The sequence below is a fragment of the Calliopsis andreniformis genome, chromosome 6 (assembly GCF_051401765.1).
Source record: "Calliopsis andreniformis isolate RMS-2024a chromosome 6, iyCalAndr_principal, whole genome shotgun sequence".
In the NCBI taxonomy this organism is placed as follows: domain Eukaryota; kingdom Metazoa; phylum Arthropoda; class Insecta; order Hymenoptera; family Andrenidae; genus Calliopsis; species Calliopsis andreniformis.
Genome location: NC_135067.1, coordinates 7,337,647 through 7,359,214, shown reverse-complemented (window position 1 = coordinate 7,359,214; position 21,568 = coordinate 7,337,647). Strand labels below are relative to the sequence as shown.

General features: G+C 42.1%; 1 protein-coding gene and 1 long non-coding RNA gene across 2 annotated transcripts in view; one reads left to right on the top strand and one right to left on the bottom strand.

Annotated features, from left to right (window-relative positions):
• LOC143181058 (uncharacterized) overlaps nucleotides 1-21,568 on the top strand; it is a 219,603-nt gene that overhangs the window by 18,976 nt on the left and 179,059 nt on the right. The window contains exon 2 of the mRNA XM_076381249.1: nucleotides 3,039-8,029. Coding sequence (XP_076237364.1) covers nucleotides 3,073-8,029 — 4,957 coding nt within the window. The 5' untranslated portion in view covers nucleotides 3,039-3,072. The remainder of the gene's footprint in view (nucleotides 1-3,038; nucleotides 8,030-21,568) is intronic.
• On the bottom strand, nucleotides 12,171-14,224 carry LOC143181060 (uncharacterized). Its single transcript, XR_013002225.1, has 3 exons — nucleotides 12,838-14,224; nucleotides 12,555-12,764; nucleotides 12,171-12,479 (listed from the first exon to the last, which is right to left on the bottom strand). It is a non-coding gene; the product is annotated as an uncharacterized LOC143181060 (long non-coding RNA).

Here is a 21,568-nt window from a genome sequence, read left to right as displayed (position 1 = left end):
GCCGACTCGTTGCCTTTCGCCTCCATACCGTTCGATCTGCGGCTACCTCGCGAGCACGAAGCTTTGGGGTGATGAGGGAATAAGTAGACTCTTGCTGGTAGCGAAATAACGCTGACTTCGCTAAAAATGAAGCTCTAGCTACTGTGGTATCGTAGTATTTATGCTGAGGTAAAGCTAGACACTACTGCTTTTATGGAGGAGTTATTTCAAGATACGCTGATTCGTATTGTTATGTCTTTGGAAGCTAGTAGGTATCAATAATTTTGACGTTTATGCTTCATGTCTTGAATGATTACAAGTCAAGGTGTCTACTTAATTCTTCTTTTTTGTCATTAAATAGTTCATAGGGTGTAGTACATTTTTTTGCGATGACTGATACGAGAGGGAAAAGTTGCTCTCACAATTCTTTTTAAAGAGAAGGTTTCAACATTTATTTGAACTATTTCTTGTATTGTATTCAGGGTGTTCGACGACACATGCCAGAAATTTTAAAGTCATTCTATGTGCTGATGTAAGACTGAAATAAATGTAGACAAAATTCTGTTGGAGGCTTTGTATCCAAGTCGTTACTTGTTGAGAAAATGCCTAAAGTATGCGTGAAATGCGTCTGGCTAGAGACTTAGTCTACTAATTTCGCTGTGTCTGACCTATCACGTCGGCAGTAGAATAAGTCTCCCATCAGACACATTTTACGCGTATTCTAGGGCTTGTTACAAAATTTGTATGCAATGAAATTGGAAATAAAAATAGAATAATAAATATTTATTGAAATTATCATAAAGTAGGTGTATGGTACCAGAAAGCCTATAGGCTTTTAAAATTGGATATACAAAAACTGAGGATAATTTATTGAGATTTATGAACTGAAAAATAGTGAATTTTTTACATTCTGCTTGTTAGTCATTTTCTATTACAGTATCGTAGTGACATCATAATATTATGTCACAATAGTGATAGCTAAATGTCAGTTCTGCACTTTACAAAGACTTAATTCTGTAGTATATTGATATTCTTAGAAATTGACGCATTTCTAAAATGAGAAAAGTTAAGGGCTACACGGCCTTGCACCTTTAAAAACGTTGGAAATTTTAACTTATAGGAAATTTTCTCTTGTAGTAAAAGAATTCTTAAATATTCAAATAATTGATGAACTTAAATCGTAGAATAGCTTGACACATTTATAGTTTCAAAATTTGAAATTAAGTGGATGAATCGATCCTATCATACAGAACGTAAACAATGTACTACACTTCACCATTTCGTAGTCTAAAATAATAAAAACTAATCGAATATAGACTTAAAATGTTGCCTAACGTGATCTACAAAATTCTGATTCTAAATTTAATAATTGTTATAAGACAATAGCTTATAAGTTACCTATTTTTTTAAACTATCAAAGGGTATACTCTTTCGAGATTCCATTATAATATTACCTTTGTGCGAATTCGACAGAGAGACTCTTGAAATTTTTAGTAGAGCGTCGATTTTATCGCTTTGAGGTGCTGTTTGCTGGCAACCCGCTGCACTGTTTTACTAATACACGATGCACTCTGCTTCTCGTATGGTTTCACTATAAAACTCAATGAAGCGTGGAAAATTTGGATTCTGATTTCATAGAAAGCCTTATATATCCTTTCGTTTTGTAATCTTATGAAGAAATAATGATTTACTACTACTTGTTTTTTACAGTGAGGCAGTATTTAAGCTTCTGTTTTATCTATGACATTTTCTTTTTTACTATAGCTTATTTTTCATTCCCATTTTGGTTTTCTTTTATTCATTTATCCTTTTACAGCGACACCCAGTAACAGTTACGATTTTTACTCCAAATTATAGTTATATTTAATATCCGCACTCTGATTATTGCTTATCAACGTTTCAAATTTCAAAACATTGCTGTTTTAAATTTCAAATTCTTGATTTTCACATTTTGAAACATTCAAATATTCAAATGTTTATTCAAATTCTCAAATTTTTAAATTTTCAAATATTCAGTCTTAAATTTTCAAATTCTTAAATTTTCGGATTTAGAATTTTTTAATTATCAAGTATTCGAAGTTTTAAAATCTTTTCATTTCTCTTAAATAAGAATAGTTTAGTATAACATTTCCAACAATATAACATTGTTTACACTCCTCACTATTGGGATTTACTCTTTGTTTAGAATATCAATCGAGTCAATAGTCAAAGTTGATTTGATTCAAACACACAATACTTATTTGAATAAAAGTACTTATAATCTGGTCGAATACATTACTGCTTTGGTTAATGATCAACTCTTATCAGAAGCATTGGCCAAGATAATGAGGGAGAAAAAACTCCTCTTTGTAAGTATGACTAGTGAAAGATTTCTCAATTGCTTCTTCAATTTATGTGCATTAATTAAGAGAATTTTTTACTCTAACACTTAGAAAAATAGGATGTGCGCATAAATCTGCTTCAAATTTTACGTTTGTTTTTATCGTTATAAATAATATTTTATAGCTTCACATATAAGAAATCTCAGGATATGTGAGCTGTACATGAAACATCATGAGCACTAGAGCTCTATATAGAGCATCAGTACTTATTATGGTACAAATAAATATTTCTTTGTTTCTGCCTTACTTCTCGTTAAGAATGATTTAACGTGCAACTCTGCACATAAATTAAATCAAACAAGTTTTACCCATCCATAGGACATTTAAAAAGAAAAACTAATGGCAACAAAATTGTGTACAGAAGTAATCTACCACACAATTTTTATTTACTATGTAGTTAGGGACTTCAAAGAAAAAACTGTGCCATTATTAAATGTTGCCCTCCGGTAACCACACTTTCTACGTCCCTTCCCTATTACCCCATAATTTTCTAAAAGTACAAGCGATCTGTATACCAAGAGATAGTAACTTTTACAATAAAAGTGCCTTCTTGACTTGGTACTTCTTTTAAGAACTGTTTGTCTACAATTCAAGTAGAGTCGTTTGTTAAAAAAGTAAATTTATTATTAGAACAAGGTGGCATGATTCAGTGCAACATTTGCTTGCTTTGACTTTCAGGCGTCGCTAGTCGGTGCTTCGTGGGACCAGAAGGATGGCAGCGGCGGAGGAAGTTGGCGGTGAGAATCCCTCAAAAACGGACGTACGGAGCGAGCGCGAGACGAAGAAGGTGGAGCTCGAGAAGCTTCGAGTTCTCTCGGTCGACAAGGTTACCGTCGAGAAGATCGTCTTGGAGTCATCGACCGGGTCGCGAGAAGTGCTCCTGACGAAAAACGAAAGTTCAAGGAAACTTTCGATAAAGAGCGAGCCTGGAAAAACGCGACTGAAGGGTGACCATAAAGAGTCCTCTGACGCCGTGAGTCGTAGCTCGCTTCCGAAAAACGCATTTACTTCTAAACCAAGTCACCACGGTTTTAAAAGTTCTCGATCCAACAATTCCAAAACTGCCAACGTTTCCACGAGGAACCTAGACAATAGAATCAAACCTATCAAATTAACTAAAAGCCCTTCCATTGGCAGCATCGTGGTAGGGGGTCTGCGTTTAAACAAAACACCACCCAAAGTGTCTGGCAAGCCAGCGATAAGGAATGCAGATTCTTTGAACTCTGAATATTTGAGTCCTGACAATAAACACGCTCAGACACGAGAAGAAAAGGATGTAAAGGACAATTCTTTAGAAGCATCATTGCAGGACGAAATTGAAAGGAAAACGGTGGAAGAAAAGACAAAGGATGAAACTATCGAGGACAACCGAAAGAAGGAAGAGGATAAAAATGATAACGAAAATGACGAAAACGAGGTCGAGGGGATCGACGCGAAGGATCGCCTAGAGAAAAGTAAGTCTAAGATCGAGGATTTACAGCAGAACCTGAGTACCAAGATAGACGCAAACACGGCGCAGAAATACAAGAAGAAGTTGCTCGAGTCGCGTGCGAATCGCGCATTGAAGCTCCCTGTCATCGTGGACTCGAACGCAAACGAAAAAGTGATTAGCGAGATCGCGTTTGACGAGGGCTTTCTCCGAAAGCACAATCTAGACAAGAGGCTGAAGATTGAGGAGAACAGATCGTTAGAAGCCAACCTGAATTCTACTTGCAAGGAGAAGCAGGAGGATCAAGATCTCGACGAGAGTATTGTGACCGAAAAGAACGCGAGACCTAGTTACAGCAAGAAGGTGTCTGAGGTAGAGAAGAGGTGGTCAGGAGAGTTTCTCGAAAACCATCTACAGCGGCACTCGTCAGACTCATCCAAATCCTCATACGTAGAAGAGTTTGGTAGTGTTTCCTCCAGGGAAAGTGTAACAGAGGAGCGAGGACCTGCGTTGCGAAATTTTGGAGGGAAATCTGAAGGCGGTCAGTGGATAGATATCAGCGAAAGACAAACCTCTGAGGAGATCCTCGGGAATAGCAGTGACGTTAGCACAGTCGATTCAGACTCGTGCCTCGAGGACAGGATCAAAGCTGTGGAGGAGGACATTAAGGCTGTGAATGAAAATCGCCAAGCTGATGATGAGACTGGTCTTATGAAAGCTAAATATCATCAGAAGGAATCTGATACGTGGAAGACATTCTCTTTGCCTCTAAAGAACGATCCGAATAAAACGAACCACGCAAAGCTCGTGGACAGTGAGTCCTATCCTAAAGGTATAGATAGTTCAACAGATTCCGTCAACTGGATGTACATCGCGCAAAATCGTTCGAGGAAAGACGGATACGCAAGTCTCATACGAGAGTTCACCATGGAAGCGGGATCGTCTAGGGTGAAGAAGGAGGAGAAACAGAAAAAGAAACTAGGACTTCGTCGTCTTCTGCCAGGGTTTTTCTCACCGAAAGACTCGCGGAAGGATTATAAGAAGAAGGAATTAAAAGAGCGGAAGAAGCACGACGATAGATACTTTGCTCGATATCAGCAGAATGGAAACTACACCAGGTCGCCTGACACCATGAACCTGAACGAGGATATCAAGAGAAACGTGAAGTTGGACAACAGTTTGAATGGATCTATTATCGAAGAAAGACTGGATGAGATTAAAAGAGAACTGTTCCCTGACCAGGGTCCTATAACCAGTACCCCAGATCATCTAGCACGAGATGACGATCAACACGTATTGCGAGATAGAAGTGGGCTGCCTCGATCTTACGCTACAGATTCAAGCCTTAGCTCGATTGCGCCTGATGAAAGATGGAACGATAGAAACGCACACCTTGGAATATCCCCAGATATTCGGAAATTCGAGCAGAGACACAAGCGTGAAGAATTTAGCCAGAGATACGGGCAGCTTGAACGAAAACACAGTCTGCAGGAACCGAATCACGTGAGTCGAACCTACTTCTTTCATAGGAACCACGGACCTTCGGGTAGGATCTCAGCTCCCCCTAGCGAAAGATACCTTGTACGACCAAGAGCGATTCATCCAATTGACAGGCCCTTACCAGCGATCCCACACTCTCGGACGGAGTTAGCTAACTACGAGAATTACTTTGAAGAAGAGGAAGAAAGGCAGCAAACCATGACTAGATTTGGGAAGAATGCTTACATACCAGAAAAACCGGAGTTCATGATCGACCCTGGACTGTACGAAAACGACAGTGCAACATCGAGATTAATTTTAAAATCCGTATCTGCTCAAGTGAAGATCACAAGACAGCCGATAGTGAATCAAAACCAGAGGGCAGCTTTGGTAGGAAGATCTCCAAAGTACCCTTCATCAGGATCTAGCCAGAAATCAGGAGACTACGCTGATTCCAGCTGCACACCGAACTCAAGCCAGAAAAGCGAATTCTCTCCTTCCAGCTCTAAAAGCGGTGAATACTACCTACACTCACCACGAAACAGCGGCTCTCCTAGTGGAAGAGAACTGGACGACGAAGATTCTCACAGAGAAGGAATTTACGTAAACGAGAAGTCACACTCTAGGTCATCGACTCGTTGCATGAATGACCGTATCTACGACGAAACACCATCTTCACCTTGCGAGGAAGCTCCTAATGACTCCAATCACTTAGAGCGTTCTACAGAGGACTCCGTCGATAACAGAGACATGTCTACGAAACAGAGTCCCCCCAAGAGCTCACATAATACAGAATTGGACGACAGTCAAAGACGCATAGAATCGGCGAATCAAAGAGGATGCGGTTCCTCTTCCCCTCTCGGAAGTCCAGGAAAGACGGTGTCGTCGCCGGGATCGCGAACGTTATCATCGCGAAGGGCTCAGCCCAACGAGCAGATCCTGATAGCCTCCCCAAAGAGGGAAGCTGCATATGAAACACGTATACCTCGGCCATCAAACGAAGCCAGGCATTGTGCCGTGGAGTCACCTGTTCACATCACGAATTCCCCTCGCGTGCCTCCCGCAGAGAGCTCTGTAGACCCACGAACTCAAATTCCCTGCGGCAATCAGGAATTTCCTGGCGCAAGGTTGACCACGAACTTCCCCCAGGAAATACCTCGGCCTGAGCCAGTTTATGGACATAGAAATCAACCTGTTCCCAGCCAACGAAGTGGGAGCTCCCTGTCCCAGTTCACTGGTCAAGGGTCATCTTGTCGGATGGATGTACAGAAAAAAGACTGTGACGATAGGGTGGCTTGGGTTCAGGGACAGGCGTCCTCGCCACCAAAGGGTCCCCAGAAACGCTGCGATTCAGCGAAGGAAGCAACTTTAGACAGAAACATATCCCAGGCGAATCGGGCAAGAAGCCCTGACTTTCGAATTACGGAGACTCATCGCCAGGGACAGAGTCACTCGACTCAGTCTTCTCCGCCTGCTCAACCCACTCAGTCGACTCAGTCGCAACGATCACTTTCAGTTTCTAAAATATCCGGGCAAGAAAGGGCGCATTCTGCTTCGAATACTGGGCACACGGAATCCCAGCGTGCTCCCCAACAGCAGAAATCACCCGCTTCAAGGTCTCTTGATGAGGCAGCCTACGTTCAGAGAACTCCTGAGTCAGTGTACGGTCAACGAGGTTCTGCGAACGGAGGAGCCCTGTCACCGTCAAAACAAGAGACTAGACAGCACCTTGAAGCATATTATTGGCAGCAGAAGGCACTGGAGGCGCATCGCAAGTCCCTCGCGTCTCCTGTGACCTCGACTTCGAAGCAGATGGCAAGGAAAATTGATTTGCCGGAGGTCAGGGAGGCGGTATACTGGCAGCAGCTCAAGAAGCTGGATGAAGAGCAACAGAGGCGCATCTACGAGCAAAATATGATGGAGGACATCTCGTATCGCGTGACTGGTGGCTCGAAGAGTCCCGCGAGATCGAATGCTTCGAGACAGGGTTTCCTCCCGAGTCCCACGACGACTGACTGGGCTCCTCCTGGATATGATCACGCACAGTCATGGGGCGGGAATCTTCGTCGCTCTAAAACGAATCCTACTGGGAAGCCGCCGCTGATGCAGAGTCAGAAGGGGCAGAACCAGCCAGTGTTAATCGTGAGGCCTCAGCAGGCGATTAGGGATCGTCGAGAGGTGACCAAGCCTCTTGACCCCGGGAGACAGGAAGCACAGAGGTCGAAGAGCGCGTCTCCTCATTTCCACCGAGGCGACGTGCAGTCTAGCTTGCGCAAACTTGAGAATCCTTCGATTTATGAGGAGGAGGCTCATGATGATGGGAAAACGGCGCCTCCGCCGATATTCAAAAGAGGCAGCTTAATAGGGGGAGAATCTGTGGAATATGGCAGCGCTGGCGGTTCGAAGAGAGTTAGTTTCTCAAACCAATCACCCACAGGACAGGATTTGCCTAGCGGAAGCTGGCCTACCAAGCATGGCACTGCCCCAGAACCGCCTACTCGAAGGCACAGGAGCGAAGACAGTACTTCTGATACTGATTCTGTCTTCTCGCATCAAGATCGTCGCGATGCTCCTCATTGCACTGATGTCAGTGAGTATGACGCTGACAGACCTCTACCGCCGCTGCCCAAGGAGCCGATGAAGTTAGGGTCCAATAAAAGTAACGCGTATGGAGATGTCAGGTGGAATGCTGAGTCTGATCCTCGACTTGCTTCAAGTTCAGTTGGCAGTGAGAGTGCTCAGCGGGTTCTTCGCCAAAAGGGTGAGTGGTTTTTTGTTTTCTTTTTATCTTTTTGGGATAGTCTTGGTAGTTTAGGGTAATTTGCTACTAATGAATTCATTTATCACTTTGACCTGTGACACTCTGTTTACGTTGCTTATTATAATAATTTTATTTGAAATTTGAATTACTCTGCATATGGCAAGTGTTATTCAGTTCCATATTTGATTTGCGATAGAAGATGAATACATAAGCTATGTATTTACAGTATATATTTGCTATAAGCTCCTTACAAGTAACCTAATTTAATTTTGATTTTGTTTTACTTAATTCAATCTTATAAAATACCATTACTACTTTCATTAAAAATATTTGTTGGTTTGTAGTATATTACTTGCATTATTAAAAAGCTATCTCATAATTTTCTGTATAATATTTGATGGTAGGAAACAAAGAACACTTAGTTTTAGTGACAGATTTTAAATAAAACTAATTAAATTATAATTAATTCAATGGTCCTATATCATGAATAAAATAATTAAATTTAGTAAATTTTACTTGTTTGTTGACAGATTAAATTATTGAACATTGATTTTATCAATAAAGTTGTTTTATAATATTTCACGTGTTTTTAAAGAAACAAGTATATGAAAGTACATATCGTCATTTTTGATACGGAAACTTATCATCTTATTTTAATTAAAAAATTTACCGAGTTCTAGGCATATTAGTATTCTTTAAAATTTCTCTCGATTTCTATGTTCATTGCACAGTATTGCCAATGAAAATACTCTTAGAATTGGATGGCTGCATCTCACAATAAAATATTTTAATAGCGTCATAAAATTTTCATATTCTGAATATGTACAAGGCGATTTACAGAAACGTTATCCGTTTTTCAAAGTTTTACGTAAGTTGAAAAAAATAATAGTGACATTATTTACATCATATAAAAAACTCTGCAGAGTATTTAAATATTAAAATGTAATTTCCCTTCGTTGAAGCAGTTTTTGCAGAACCAGTTTACCTAACTTATCCCATTTTATACAGCGTATTTTTTGTCTCTTAAGTAAACTGAAATTATTTGTGCATTTATAAGAAATGCAAATCTGCAAAAAGGTATACCCATAATGTGCAAAAATACCGAAAATATTCAAAGTAAAGTATACATTATAATATTTAGAGCCTAAAACAATATTACCTTTAGATTGCATTTCTTCAGCTCTGTTTCTAAAGGTATAATATTACAGAAACATACACAATCTACCCATAATTAAAATGAAACTGCGGTAATAAAATCAAATATAGTATTTTTCGCTATAAATTCGTCATTATCATCCTCATTTTTCACAGTTACAATCCCATACTCTCTTCACTTCACAATCACTCCTGGCAAAATAAGACTACTTGATACACAAATTAGTTCATTTGATTTAGTGCATACATTACTTCATTAGACGAAAGAATCTAAAAATTCTCATGCTATTAAATTATAATACCAAAACCATGATTCACTAAAAATCAACGCGCTCGGAGCACACATTATTCTTCTCGACCCCTAGCCCTGTCTGAACCCACGCTCCATTGCTAATTGTATTTCCCTCTAGATCAGAATCTCCCAGCGAAGCGGTGAATAATTCATAGATCCTTTCCCCGATCGGTGATTTTTTCGCGTCCCCTCGATGGTGCTTCCTCGCGAAAGCAGCGGATCGTAATATCATCCAGACAAGGTGAGAACCGCGTGCCACAGCGTATGACCGTGCATTTCAATGAACCTCTTGAAGCAAGCGAAAAGTGAGCCGCATCGCGCGTGAGCACGTTCTCCCTTACCGTCAGACAAATCTCGCTCTTAGGCCTGTTAAAGCCTCCGAACTGGAACGTCACTGTGCACGCATGTCGATCCTGCGCTGGAAATACGATTTTCGAAATTAGAGAATCTCTAGTACGCCTCTTGCTCCCGTATCTACTCGTCGGTCGCGTTCTCCTAAAATAGCAAGGTTCCATCAGGTGCAGAGCCTCCGAAGAACAATGTTAACCCTATAGAGTGATTTTCGAGGAAATAGCTCGCAGCGATTTCTATGTACCGGCGGGGAAACCCTTGTCAGAAGGAGGGTTAACATTACCTTTTGTTCGCTTGGTAGTCGTGGCTGCTGGTTTTCGGGTCAGGAGACCTCGACGCGTCTTTGACGCAGACTCCTTTTTCGAGCATGGAACGCGTGCGCGACCCATTCAAGTGAGTAGCGTTCAACAGTGTTCGAGGTCAAGATTTTCGTAATTCTGTGGTAGGCTCGGTTGGAAGATATCGTTCATTGTTATCGCAAATGCATTGGCACGTTCAGTTCAGCTGAAAAAGTACGAGAACGACTCCAAGGTGATTTTCTTCTGCGCAGATTTAATTAGAGTGCAAATGCATTTGTGGATGAAGCACGAGCTAAGTGTCCAGCAGATGAGAAAAATAAGTGATTAGGTTTTCATTTGCTGGGTATAGACTGTTAGAGGAATCGGAATTTATTTGAATAATTTGAAACGGAGAAGAACTTTCGTTTGAATTGAAATATTTGTTCAAGCGAGATGCATTAAAGTGATTATCTTAGGTAAATATTTATTAAATTATTCAAATAACGAGTCTAACGAGTCTGAATTCAAGCATTAGTAATTACCTAGGAAATCATAGAGAGTACATGTTTAGATTATTATAAACTAAATTAATTGCTGTAATAGTAAATCGACATCCTTTTTAAACCGATACAATTTTTCAACCCATCTAATAAATAGGTCGAGTAGTAATTCCGTGATTTCCATTTTATTTCCGGGGTTTGATAAAGAATATATGAAGTAGGTTAAGGAAGTAAGAATTGGGAATAATATTCAGGAACTTTACTGGCACAGAAATAATTGCGATTTACTCGAATTTATCAAAATTTTATCGTCACTTTACATACATACAAATCATAATTCTGTGGCTATAAACCGAACAATATAAGTCATGTACTTCTGTTTTGAGAGAAAAATGAGTCATGAAAGTTTTAAATCATAATTCTGAATTATAGGCTTGCATTTTATTAAATTTACTTTTCCAATAGGAAAGTTCCATTAATTTAATCTGCTTGCAAGTATTTATACAATTTCTAATCGAAACTTCAATATAAATTCTTCATCGACAGAAATTTTTTAGACAAGACCCATTAATTATTATTAGTAATACTCGTAACTGTCAGTCATCATATGAAAATATGTATATCATCCCCTATTTCATGTACTAGAAATACGTTGAACCATATTTTCACGTCATATCTGATAGTTATTTACACGATGCAAAGGAGTGAACGAGCAAAGACATTTCTCGAATAATACAATGTGTTTAAACATGACTGGCTATGTTCTGTATGTGCACATACTTTTCTGAATTCTTCTGTGCTTGCCTTCCTAGTTCAATAAAAAGATCACTGACGATCAAACAACTCCCCAAAGGCCAGCAGCTCGATAAATAATAATAAAAGGATGCTGCTCGAACGAATCTTATCGGTATTCGCGTTTGAAAATTCAGATCTGTCGGTCTTTGGACGCTGCAGTGAAATTAAAATGAACCGCCTCAGTGCCGGTAAAAGCGACTAGACGCGTTGGAGAGGAGCGGGGAGGAAAGAGAGCCGCGCACTCAGGTCCTCTGTGCCGAGTTGCAAAGCGCCTTTCCGGCTTGTTCATGCAAAATCAAACGCACGACCTTACTGTGCGACATTAAACTTTCATAATTTCGGAAGTTTCGCAGCTTTTCGCGCTTGAGAGATCCTTGGTAGTTTCTGCCATCGTGCGAAAACGCGCTCGAGCTCCTTTTAAGAAGGCCGATTGTCCGTTGTACCCCGAATGGGCAAAGCTGAGGGAACAGAATCTTCGAATCGCCGATGTGCCGTTCAATATGTATGCAAATTAGCGCATTCTACAGGAGTGCAGATGCGAATGGCCGATATTTGAGGGTGAGGACTGTGCCAGCAAATTTCGTCGATCACGTCGCGTCAGAGTTTAAGCTAGTTGAAGAGAGAATCAATTTGAGAAGCTTCTCTCTGGTCCCTTTGATAAGGAGAAACCTTTTCTTACATGTGTTCTTCGTTAGTATTTTGATGCAAGCTGAATTGACGCAAGTAGTGTCACGATAGATGGTCGTCAACTGTCTTCGATGTTAAGTTATTCGGAGAAAGGGTTGATTTGATAAACTTGTCGCTCGTTGTCTTGAAAAGAAAAGATCTTTTGTATGTACGTATTTATTTATTATATTTAATAGTTAAAAGAGATTAAATCGATACAAAAAGATTCGAAATGATGGATGGAGAAATAGAGTAGAATGTTTCGATAGATATTTGTTAAGTGCCTTAAGCCTACACCTCATAGGAATGCAATCGTATAGTGCTATGATGTTATACAGGATGTAATTCCATGGAACAGAGAAATGGGACACTCAAATGTCAATGACGAAACAATATTTTCATCATACTTTCACCTACAAGTATGATGTACCTGTAATATCAAGTTAAACGACGATAGTTTAACTCTCAACACAACTAAACTTACAAACCTCACTTATCCCCAGGACCTACTCCTAATAAAATATCTTGCTCTGAAGCATAAATACACAACTGCATAGTAACACAACTCGACGATTACTCATACACGATTCCTCCAATCCAGACCTTGGTCAAATTGCCAAGGCTCTTCCATCACAGACCCATACTTTTACCTCAACTGCACCATAAACCAAGGGAGGGATGACGCAAGACTCCGAAACCTACAAACAAATCACAAACTCCAAAGTTCATTATCTAGTGATCCGCATCAACCATACACCCCACTTCACTCACCCCATCAAGACCTACATCCATGACAAACACCTGAATCCCTCGCACCAAAAACGAATCACTCAACACAAATTACCCCTCCCATCGTCCAGGACGTGTATTTGCCGCGCGATCCAGCGATACGCCGCAAAACGTGTCCACGCATCCCTCGATTCACACGTTGGAGACCTGGGGCAGGGGCGTTGGCGGGGGGAACGCGGAAGAGAGGTCTAGAGAGGTCGCGAGTCGGTCGAATGTTTTCCGGCCGGTGAGTAGCGACATTCGGGAGGATGCGTTGGCGGGACGGGCGTTCGGGATCGATCCCCGACTCCATTCCCGTGACGTCATGCGAAGGGAAGACCAAAGGGTGGGCGCGCGCGGCCGAAGGGAGAAGGAAGGGAGACAAAGACTGGGGGCAGTAGGGGGTTTCGAAGGAAGGGAGGGGGGCGTGTAATGCCGGGACTCGGGCAGATCCCGGCGACGACGTATCGTTCGGCGGGTTTTCGACGGTGGTGCCGCTGCTGCTCCGATGCTACCGGCGTTGGCGCAGCCTGTGTAACGACGCGCAGGTGGTGGTGGTGGTGGTGCGAGGACGGCGTTGGTGGTGGTAGTTGTGCCGGTTGTACCGTGTTTCTGACATCCGCCGGTTTCGACGCTCGAGAAAAGTCTCTTTTCGAGGGGTACGATCGATCGCGACCTTCGAGGACGCGTGTTCGCGAGGGAGGAGCACGCAACGGTCCTAGTCGCGGTTCTGGCTCGTGGTGGCCCGGTGAAAACGCAGAGAAACCAGCGAATTCGGAGATCGTCGAGGGTGGTGGTGCTGCTGTCGAGCCGGTTGCCCGTGAAACGCCGCGTTGTCGCCTGTTTCGCCGGTCGTCTCTTGTCAGCTCGTCCCTGTCAACGTCTCTGGTCCAAAGTTTGATCAGAAACTTGCGCCCCGGCTGATTCTACCCTAAGACAATACTACTCATTTGATCCGTTCATGGAGACAAATAATTGCTCTTAGTGGAATCCTCTGGTCTGTTCATCTCGCGACGAGGAGCAAGGATTCGCCAACTTTTTCTATTCTCCTTCTTGATCTGTCATTGTTTGAAGGATACTGTGGATTTTGTCAGCAGTCAGATTCTTCAGTTGTCCCAGGTTTGATCGTTCATTCGTTGCAAAGATTGTGCAGAGTTAGACCCTGAACGAGGAGCGGTGTCTATAGGCTCTTCCTCGGTCACGACCTTCACCGCGCAATCGACGTGGAAAGGAAAGGTTCGTAGGATCAAGGGGAGGTGCTCGGGTCACCCTTGTCGTCGATGTTCCTAATTAAGCCAGTGCGGGAGGAAGCATCAGTGGGACAGTGACAGTTGTCGCCTGGTCAACGACCCCAGTTCTCTCAGGGAGATCTGTTCGTTGAAATTCAGCCCGGTGTCTGTTTAAATACACAAGTGGCTATCAGTCTCGAGCACTGTCGAAATCATGAGCAGAATACACTTCATAATATTGCTCGTCTTCTTCCTTCTAATCGTCTTCTTCTCTCTTCTCCTCTTGTCCTTCTTCTTTCGAGTGATCCTCTAATTCTCCTTCGCTCTGCGAAGCTTCGGACCCGCCCCTCGGCTTTTGATCTTTTCTCACGATCCCTCGAAGGGCTCGAAGTAGCCGACATAATCAAAACCTTAAGGGAGGCAGAGCAGAAAACCTGGACGCGTTGAGACTCCAAGCTTCACCATCGTCAAGGAACCCACCCTGACCCTGGTGCAGGACCCAAGTAAACGTAAATCGGCCCTAACCCCCTCGAGTCCTGCGCTCTGGGGGCGCGCTGAAATATCGAACGCGAAAACCCAGGCGGTGGATGCGTTTTTGCGATTCCCGAATTTGCTCGGCGAGCAAAGATCCTCGGCTCGTCGCGCGCTAGCTGAGCCACGCTTCGAACAAGACGGGCCAGCGTCCCTGCAAGGGCTGCCAGCCGTTCCTTTGACCCAGTGATCCGATTCGGTCCGCGACACGCTCGAGTGCACCCACCCTCCGCGCGCTGGAACTCGCCGCGACCGGAAGATGGCGACGTCACGGGCGCCGCGACGCCGCGACTGTTGCTGATCCTCTCTCCCGATACCCGTGCATCGTCCTACCGTAGCCGCCAGCTACGATCCAATCTCCACCCGCTAGGTAGCTTCCCCGTCTCGATCGACAACGCCTGATCGACGTGTCCCCCGCGAGAGGACGATCGAACGAATGTCACCGACAGCCTCGATCACCTCGTGAATCCGCAGGTCTGTAGGCGAACGGGCTAGACGAAGACGACGATACGCGTCGGTAATGAGCGGGACGCAGAGGCGGCGAGACCGCGTGAAAACGCGCGCAACCCCGGTGCAGCATCGCGCGGATCTCCCCGCGGCGCGGCCGATCGCGAGCTGCGAGTCGTGAAAGCGCGGCCGCGCGCGATTCCCGCCAATGACGCGGTTCACGCGGTTCGGCCGACGTTCGAGACGCTGAAGCGCTTGCGAAACATGTTGACACGCTGGAAGAGCAAGGACAAGGGCTCTGGCAAGAGCTCCTCCACTGGCACTAGCCTCGGCAAGAAGAAACGCAAGTTCGGCAGAGAAGGTAAGGTAGCATAGTCGACTTCGGAGCTTTCGGCTCGGCGAGCGATGGTGGAGAGGTCTGAGGACGTTTTGAGAGGCTATTGCGATGAGAGTATTTTAGGCTGAAGTGTGAGATTGTTTGAGACTTGAGATGTCTCTGGGATTTGGGGAGAAGAAAGTGTAGCGGCAGGTAGTATTATTTTTTAGGAGCTTTTAATCTTGTGTGCTGTAGGGTGAACGTTGTTGGGCATAATATCGAAAATGGTTGAAGATACAGAGTTGTCTTGATGTGCATAGGTTCATTGTACATTTTAGTCTTGAGATAAGTAGGAACGCGTTTGTGAGGTTATTTCGTACGTGGACAGTTTCATGAAAGTGCGTTATAGGGAAACTTGTTTAGTAGTTCTTAAATATGATGAATATAGTAATTAGCTTATAACGAGTAAATTCTCTAACTACTCTATCTGAGTTCTATAATTTGCATTAATTTCCTCGGGGATATTGGTAGATTATGTGTACGTTTAGTTTCTCTTTAGATTCAAATATTATTAACAGAGGTACGAGAAATTGAATGTCGACTACAAAATCCTAAATAGAAAACTGAAATATCCCATATAGAATAAGTGATGTATTAAATAATTAAATTACGACAAAATTATTTTCTTCTGGTTGAAATAAATTTAGAGAAGAAGTTAAAATATAAAAATAATAAAAATAATTTTGAAAGAAATTATTTATGCGCCGGCATTATCGTCCCTGCTGCAGGGAAATTTGGAAAATTTGATTTATATATTGGACTAATGATATCAAATAACATTCATTCAGTATCTATGAGGAATTTCCTCACATTTAACTCAGTTTCTTAATCGAATCCTTCCACAAAAGGTATAAAATGAAATTAAATGAATCAGATTAGCGTTTTATCAATGGATGATAAATTGATGACATGTTTAATACTGAAATTTTACAGTTTTGGTTCCATTAAATTTTTTGGTTCTAAAAAATTGTTTTATAATCAAAATATTTTTTGGTTCCAAAAAATGTTTTGTAACCAAAATAATTACTATCGTTATGTGAAATATTTAGAGCCATGTAATTCGAATTCTATCAATATAATCAACCAAATAAATTTTATATGTGAATGCAGAGCTCATGTCAGATAAACGTACATTTAACTCAAAACAAGCTCATTACTATTGTCTGATGCGTTTCCAATCTCGTCAATTGTATCCAATCAGAAGTGCAGATTAGACCCTAGGTAGTTTCGATTATCAGTCTGTTAATGCATTCTGGTAATTATACTTCATTATACTAAAATTGCTGGATAATAATCAGTATGGAATGCCAATGAACTGCTCGCTGAATCCAACATAAAGGGATGATTCCACAACACAAACGTTTTAAAATAAAATTTAAAATAAAAGTGCACTGAGTATTCGTAAAATGTACGCACCTGGTGAATAATTGACACTTATTACTAGACTGTTGATATTTAAGCAAATTCATGCTGTTATAAATACAAATAGCGAAATGAAACGTATATTAAAATTTATTTGGTCTTTTTGAGAATAGAACGCGTACTTTACTTTGAATACTTTCTAAATTTTGACACATTTGTGCATCTGCACTCTTACAGACTCAGCTTTCTCATGAGTGCATAATCATTCATTGTCTACTTGTTCTAATTTTAAGTTCTATAACTGTTTAAAAGAAGCGAATCTTTATACCTATAAGATTCTTAAGATATTAGGACGATTTTGGAAACAATAATTTTCTCACATTTTCCTCACGCTTTTCCATTAAATCATTATTGTCTTTTGTTTCCACCTTCTTTTAAGACGTCTGTTCCCTACTTCCACTGATATTTTTACCAAAGAATTGTCTGACCATTTTTGATAATAATCATGTTAGTAACATTAATAATAACAATAATAATAATCACCATAGATTATTGAATAAATTGTTGTATCAAGTGAACACATACCACCAAATATTCAAAATACATTCATCCAAAGCGAAGACGTCAAATTAAAAAACTTTCCCCCTTCTCAACTCATTTTACACAAAGTCACCAGCAAAAGCAAGTGAAAAGAAATCGCTAAATTTGCCCGAACGAAAATCCCTCATACATAAAACAAGGTTCCCCCACAAATCCATCTCATCAGTTGATGTAAAATCAGCCGACCAAAGTACCGTCACCAGTTCACTCGCACTCCGTCCAACTCGACCCCCGTATCTCGAGCTCCCCTCGCAATCCCGCCTCTCGAACGCGTCGTGCGTCGAAACAGAAGAATCCGTACATCTCGCCGTGTCCCGACAAGCTAACGACTTCGCGAAGATAAAGGACCGCAACTTCTCACCTGTCCCGAAGACGGAGCGTGCGTCTCAGGTCCCTCGCAGGTTGACAACCAGAGCGCGGCTACACCCTGTCACGGTTCCCCGACGCTTGCGCGCAGGTTGCCCACCCCCCGTTCCTCCTTCGTTGCACCTCTGCCCCTCCTCCCCGCCCCTAGTCGCTCCCCTTTCACCCGCCTGCTGTTTTCTTCATCGCCTGCCGCGTCTTTCGGGTGTGTGCTTGGCCCGCGCGCGCTTCCGCTATCGCGATACCAGCACTGCCGCTATCAGTAGCACCTCGGCAAGTAGCAGCGGCGGCGGCGGCGTCGGCGGCCAATCTGTCCCACCCTTCGGTCAGCCGGCTGCTCCTGTCGAGAGGACAGTTCCCTCGCAACGTTCCGCCGCGTGAGATCGTTATCGCGGTGCTGGGACCGATCGGCGGGCCCAGCGAGCCCAGTGACCTCGCGAGAACATGAGACCCAGGCGATGGCTCCCGTGTCGTAATCGCGACGCGGCTGGACGAGACCCGCTGCCGTGAGGACAGCCACGAACACGTCGCGCGCGTGACCACCGCGATCGAGGGCAGCCACGGGAGGAGCGTCCTCGGCGCGCGGACCAGGACCGATCGACGCACGAGACCGATTCGAGGACTGCTGGATCGCGCCGCCCTGAACACGACGAATGCCACCGCGGGGTCGTTTAACGTGAGCCAGGTGAACGCGAGCCAGGAGATATGCGTATATTTGCCTGGAGACATTGCGTGTCGTTGGACGGTAAGGAAGCTTTCGTCGAAGTTCGAGCGGAGCACGGACACTGCCAGGCTGCCTTGCGAGGCGAGCCTGCCCTCGACGTGGGCTGGCCTCCTCGCGATGTACAGCGAGTCAGGGAATGTCTTGTGCTCTGAGGTGGATGCTAGTAGTACAATTTAAAATTAATTCGTAGTAGTATAACCTACGATTGAATTGGTCATGCGTTTGTAATAAAGGACAGGATACTTTTAGGAAGTGATACAGTTATTTCTTCTTGAACGTCTTTGGATGTTCTTTTTATGTACTTTGTGAGGGAACAGCGCACGTCAAGGCAAGCTTGCCTCGCAGTGTCCGTAGGAGCTCTAGACAGTTTTAGTTGAAGAAGATCGCGTGGTACTGAGTTTCGCGAGGTTTTTGTTTGTGCTAAACGGTGGATATTGGTCGAGAGAGAAGTTGGTAGTTTTGAGAGGAGTTTCGTGAAAGAAACGTGCCAGGCACTTTGCTTCCGCGACTGGTTGTACTCGTCTTGATAGTGCATCTCATGAATTTCCGTCGCCGCTTTTGCTGAGCTAGAGCTCCTTCTTTACGTATTCCTGGACGGTGGTGGAACGAGGACGCGTCGAGGAAAGGAATCCTTCGAGAAGACGGTTTACTTCGTGACCGACCACCGTCGAGATAATCTTCTCGTAACAGGGTGCGGCCCAGTTATCTTAAGAGGATAGTCTTACGTCGTCGGTTGAAAAAATTGCGATTCCCTTTTTCTTTAGTTTGTGAGGAATAAGGTCTCGAAGGAACATCTGTAGAATGTTGTTTAGGTTCAAATTCAGAAACAGAGATAAGTGGATAGTGGTACTTCAGCTGTTCTTTAAGTGCGTCGCCTTGAAAATGATTTTTGTTAAACTAGTATCTATGGTGTGCTAGAAATTCATAATTTGATCAATATGAAGTTTTTGAAATGACTTGGGTAACTCCAATTTCACTTGATTTACTAGAAATTTATTGCTGAATTAGTGAAAATTCATTGGTTCTTCTGAGTGTCGTCGTTTAGACTCAATATTTCATTAAACAACGTCGCAAATGACATTTACTTGTGAAATGATTGTTCTTAGTTTGAAAGTAACAAATATAGTAGTTCCTTCTGCTTATATTTTGTGTTAATTCTGTTTATAGTACAGGCATAAATCTAAGAAATTTAAATAAATCTAAAATTTATTGTATTTTTCTTCAAAAGATTTAGATCTTTCAAAAGATCTAAATTTGTCCAAACATGAATATAAAATTTTGAATTAACGTCGATTGGAATCATCCACTATAAGATGTACATATGATACAATATTGCAACAGTATTCACCACTGAGATTACACTAGTAGACACAAAAGACAATATTATGAGACATTCTTAAAAATTCTAAAATATTGAAAATTTCAAATTTCTGTAACTGACGATATAATCTATCCAGTAATTGCAAGTGTGTATCACATTCAAAGTTTCTTTAAGTTCTCAGTAATGTTAAGTACAACAAAAAATTTTGAATTTTGTAGTATGCTATGGCGTGCTTATGCATTTATAGGAAACTTCAATATTTTAAAAAAATGCAAAATGTACATAGTTTGCAGAGATATACGAATTGTTTAAAAAAATCCTCGTTATGATACCCAGAGATTAATGCAAATCTCTATTTGTATTCACTGTTTGTAGTTCTGTTTACAAAGTATAATTTGCACGAACATTTGCAGTTATTAGTTTTATTTTCAAACAGTTTACGCCGTAATGGGTGTTTGGAAGCTAAACTTTGAATTTTAACTGAAAAAAAAATGAATTAAGAGAATTCTTTTATAATAGCTCCATAAGCGAGAATCGATATTTAAAACTTCAATTCTGAATGGTTAGAAAATACGGGCATATAAGTTATATATTCTGTGCAATCGAAGAAATATATCCTTGTCTATCGATAGAATCTTTTATCTATACCTATTGGAAAGTTAATAAATTCAAAAAATTGATATTTGATAGAGGCCATCATTCTAACAAATCGTATGCTGCCAGAAGCACCTGGGTTCTAACCAATCAATCGTGTACACACATACAAATATACTATCTCTAGCGCTAGAAATACGAACATGACCAAAGTCAGTAATTTAGAACTCTGGGTACAAATTATATAGAACTAGAAGACCAAAATATTAATTTCAGTAACGAATTTTTTCTTATTCTCTTTTTTTAAAAAGATCACATTTAAAATGACATTATTAGATATATATCGTATATCTATTTCATTTTCGCAAAACAATTATTTTATTCCAAGCACTTCAAAATGTAATTATGAAAATAATTTCCTCGCTGTCTGCAGTCACTAAATAACACAAATATTTTATACCATATTTATATTTGTCACACACACTGGAATTATTTTGACGATTCTTTCCTCTTCAACTTCTAAAACAAGAAAATAATGACTCATTCAATATTTTCCCCTTCAATAATATAATCATAAATAACGAGCTCAGTAACGATTTTCTGAGCCAGTTACTTCCAATTTTTCATTTCAAATCAAATCAGCTCAGATTTGCCGTACGATATATCAAGTCACGGTAAAGAATAAAAATATCCACCCTTTAATCGTCGCTACTTCTAGCATCAAGGAAGGAAAGAGAAGAAAAGTCAGAAATCCCGAAGATCGCCCATTCCTCGACCAGACACAATGCCTCCGCCCTAATCCTTTAATCCTCCGCCGTAAACTGGGAAAAATTGGTCCATTCTGGGCCATCCTCGTTCGCTGGTCGTTCCCCCTCCGTTCGTTTTAGTTTATGCTCGGTACGCGATGCTCTCGTCGAAATTACACGATACGCGTAGCCGACAGTTTACGAGGGCGAGCGCACGGAACGGAGGGATGCACTTTGCGTTCAGTGGGTAAACGGCCATCGCTGTAGTACGTACCGCTGCAACCTGCTGACCCAGTTACCGCGCGCGAACTTGGACCGTGACTCGAGACACAGGTCGCTCCGAGGATCGAACCGTAGCTCCGTGGAGCACCTGTTCGTTCGCTACTCCCATCGGATGGGAATTACCTCCGCCCCTACGCGAGGTTAATAGGCACGGTTATA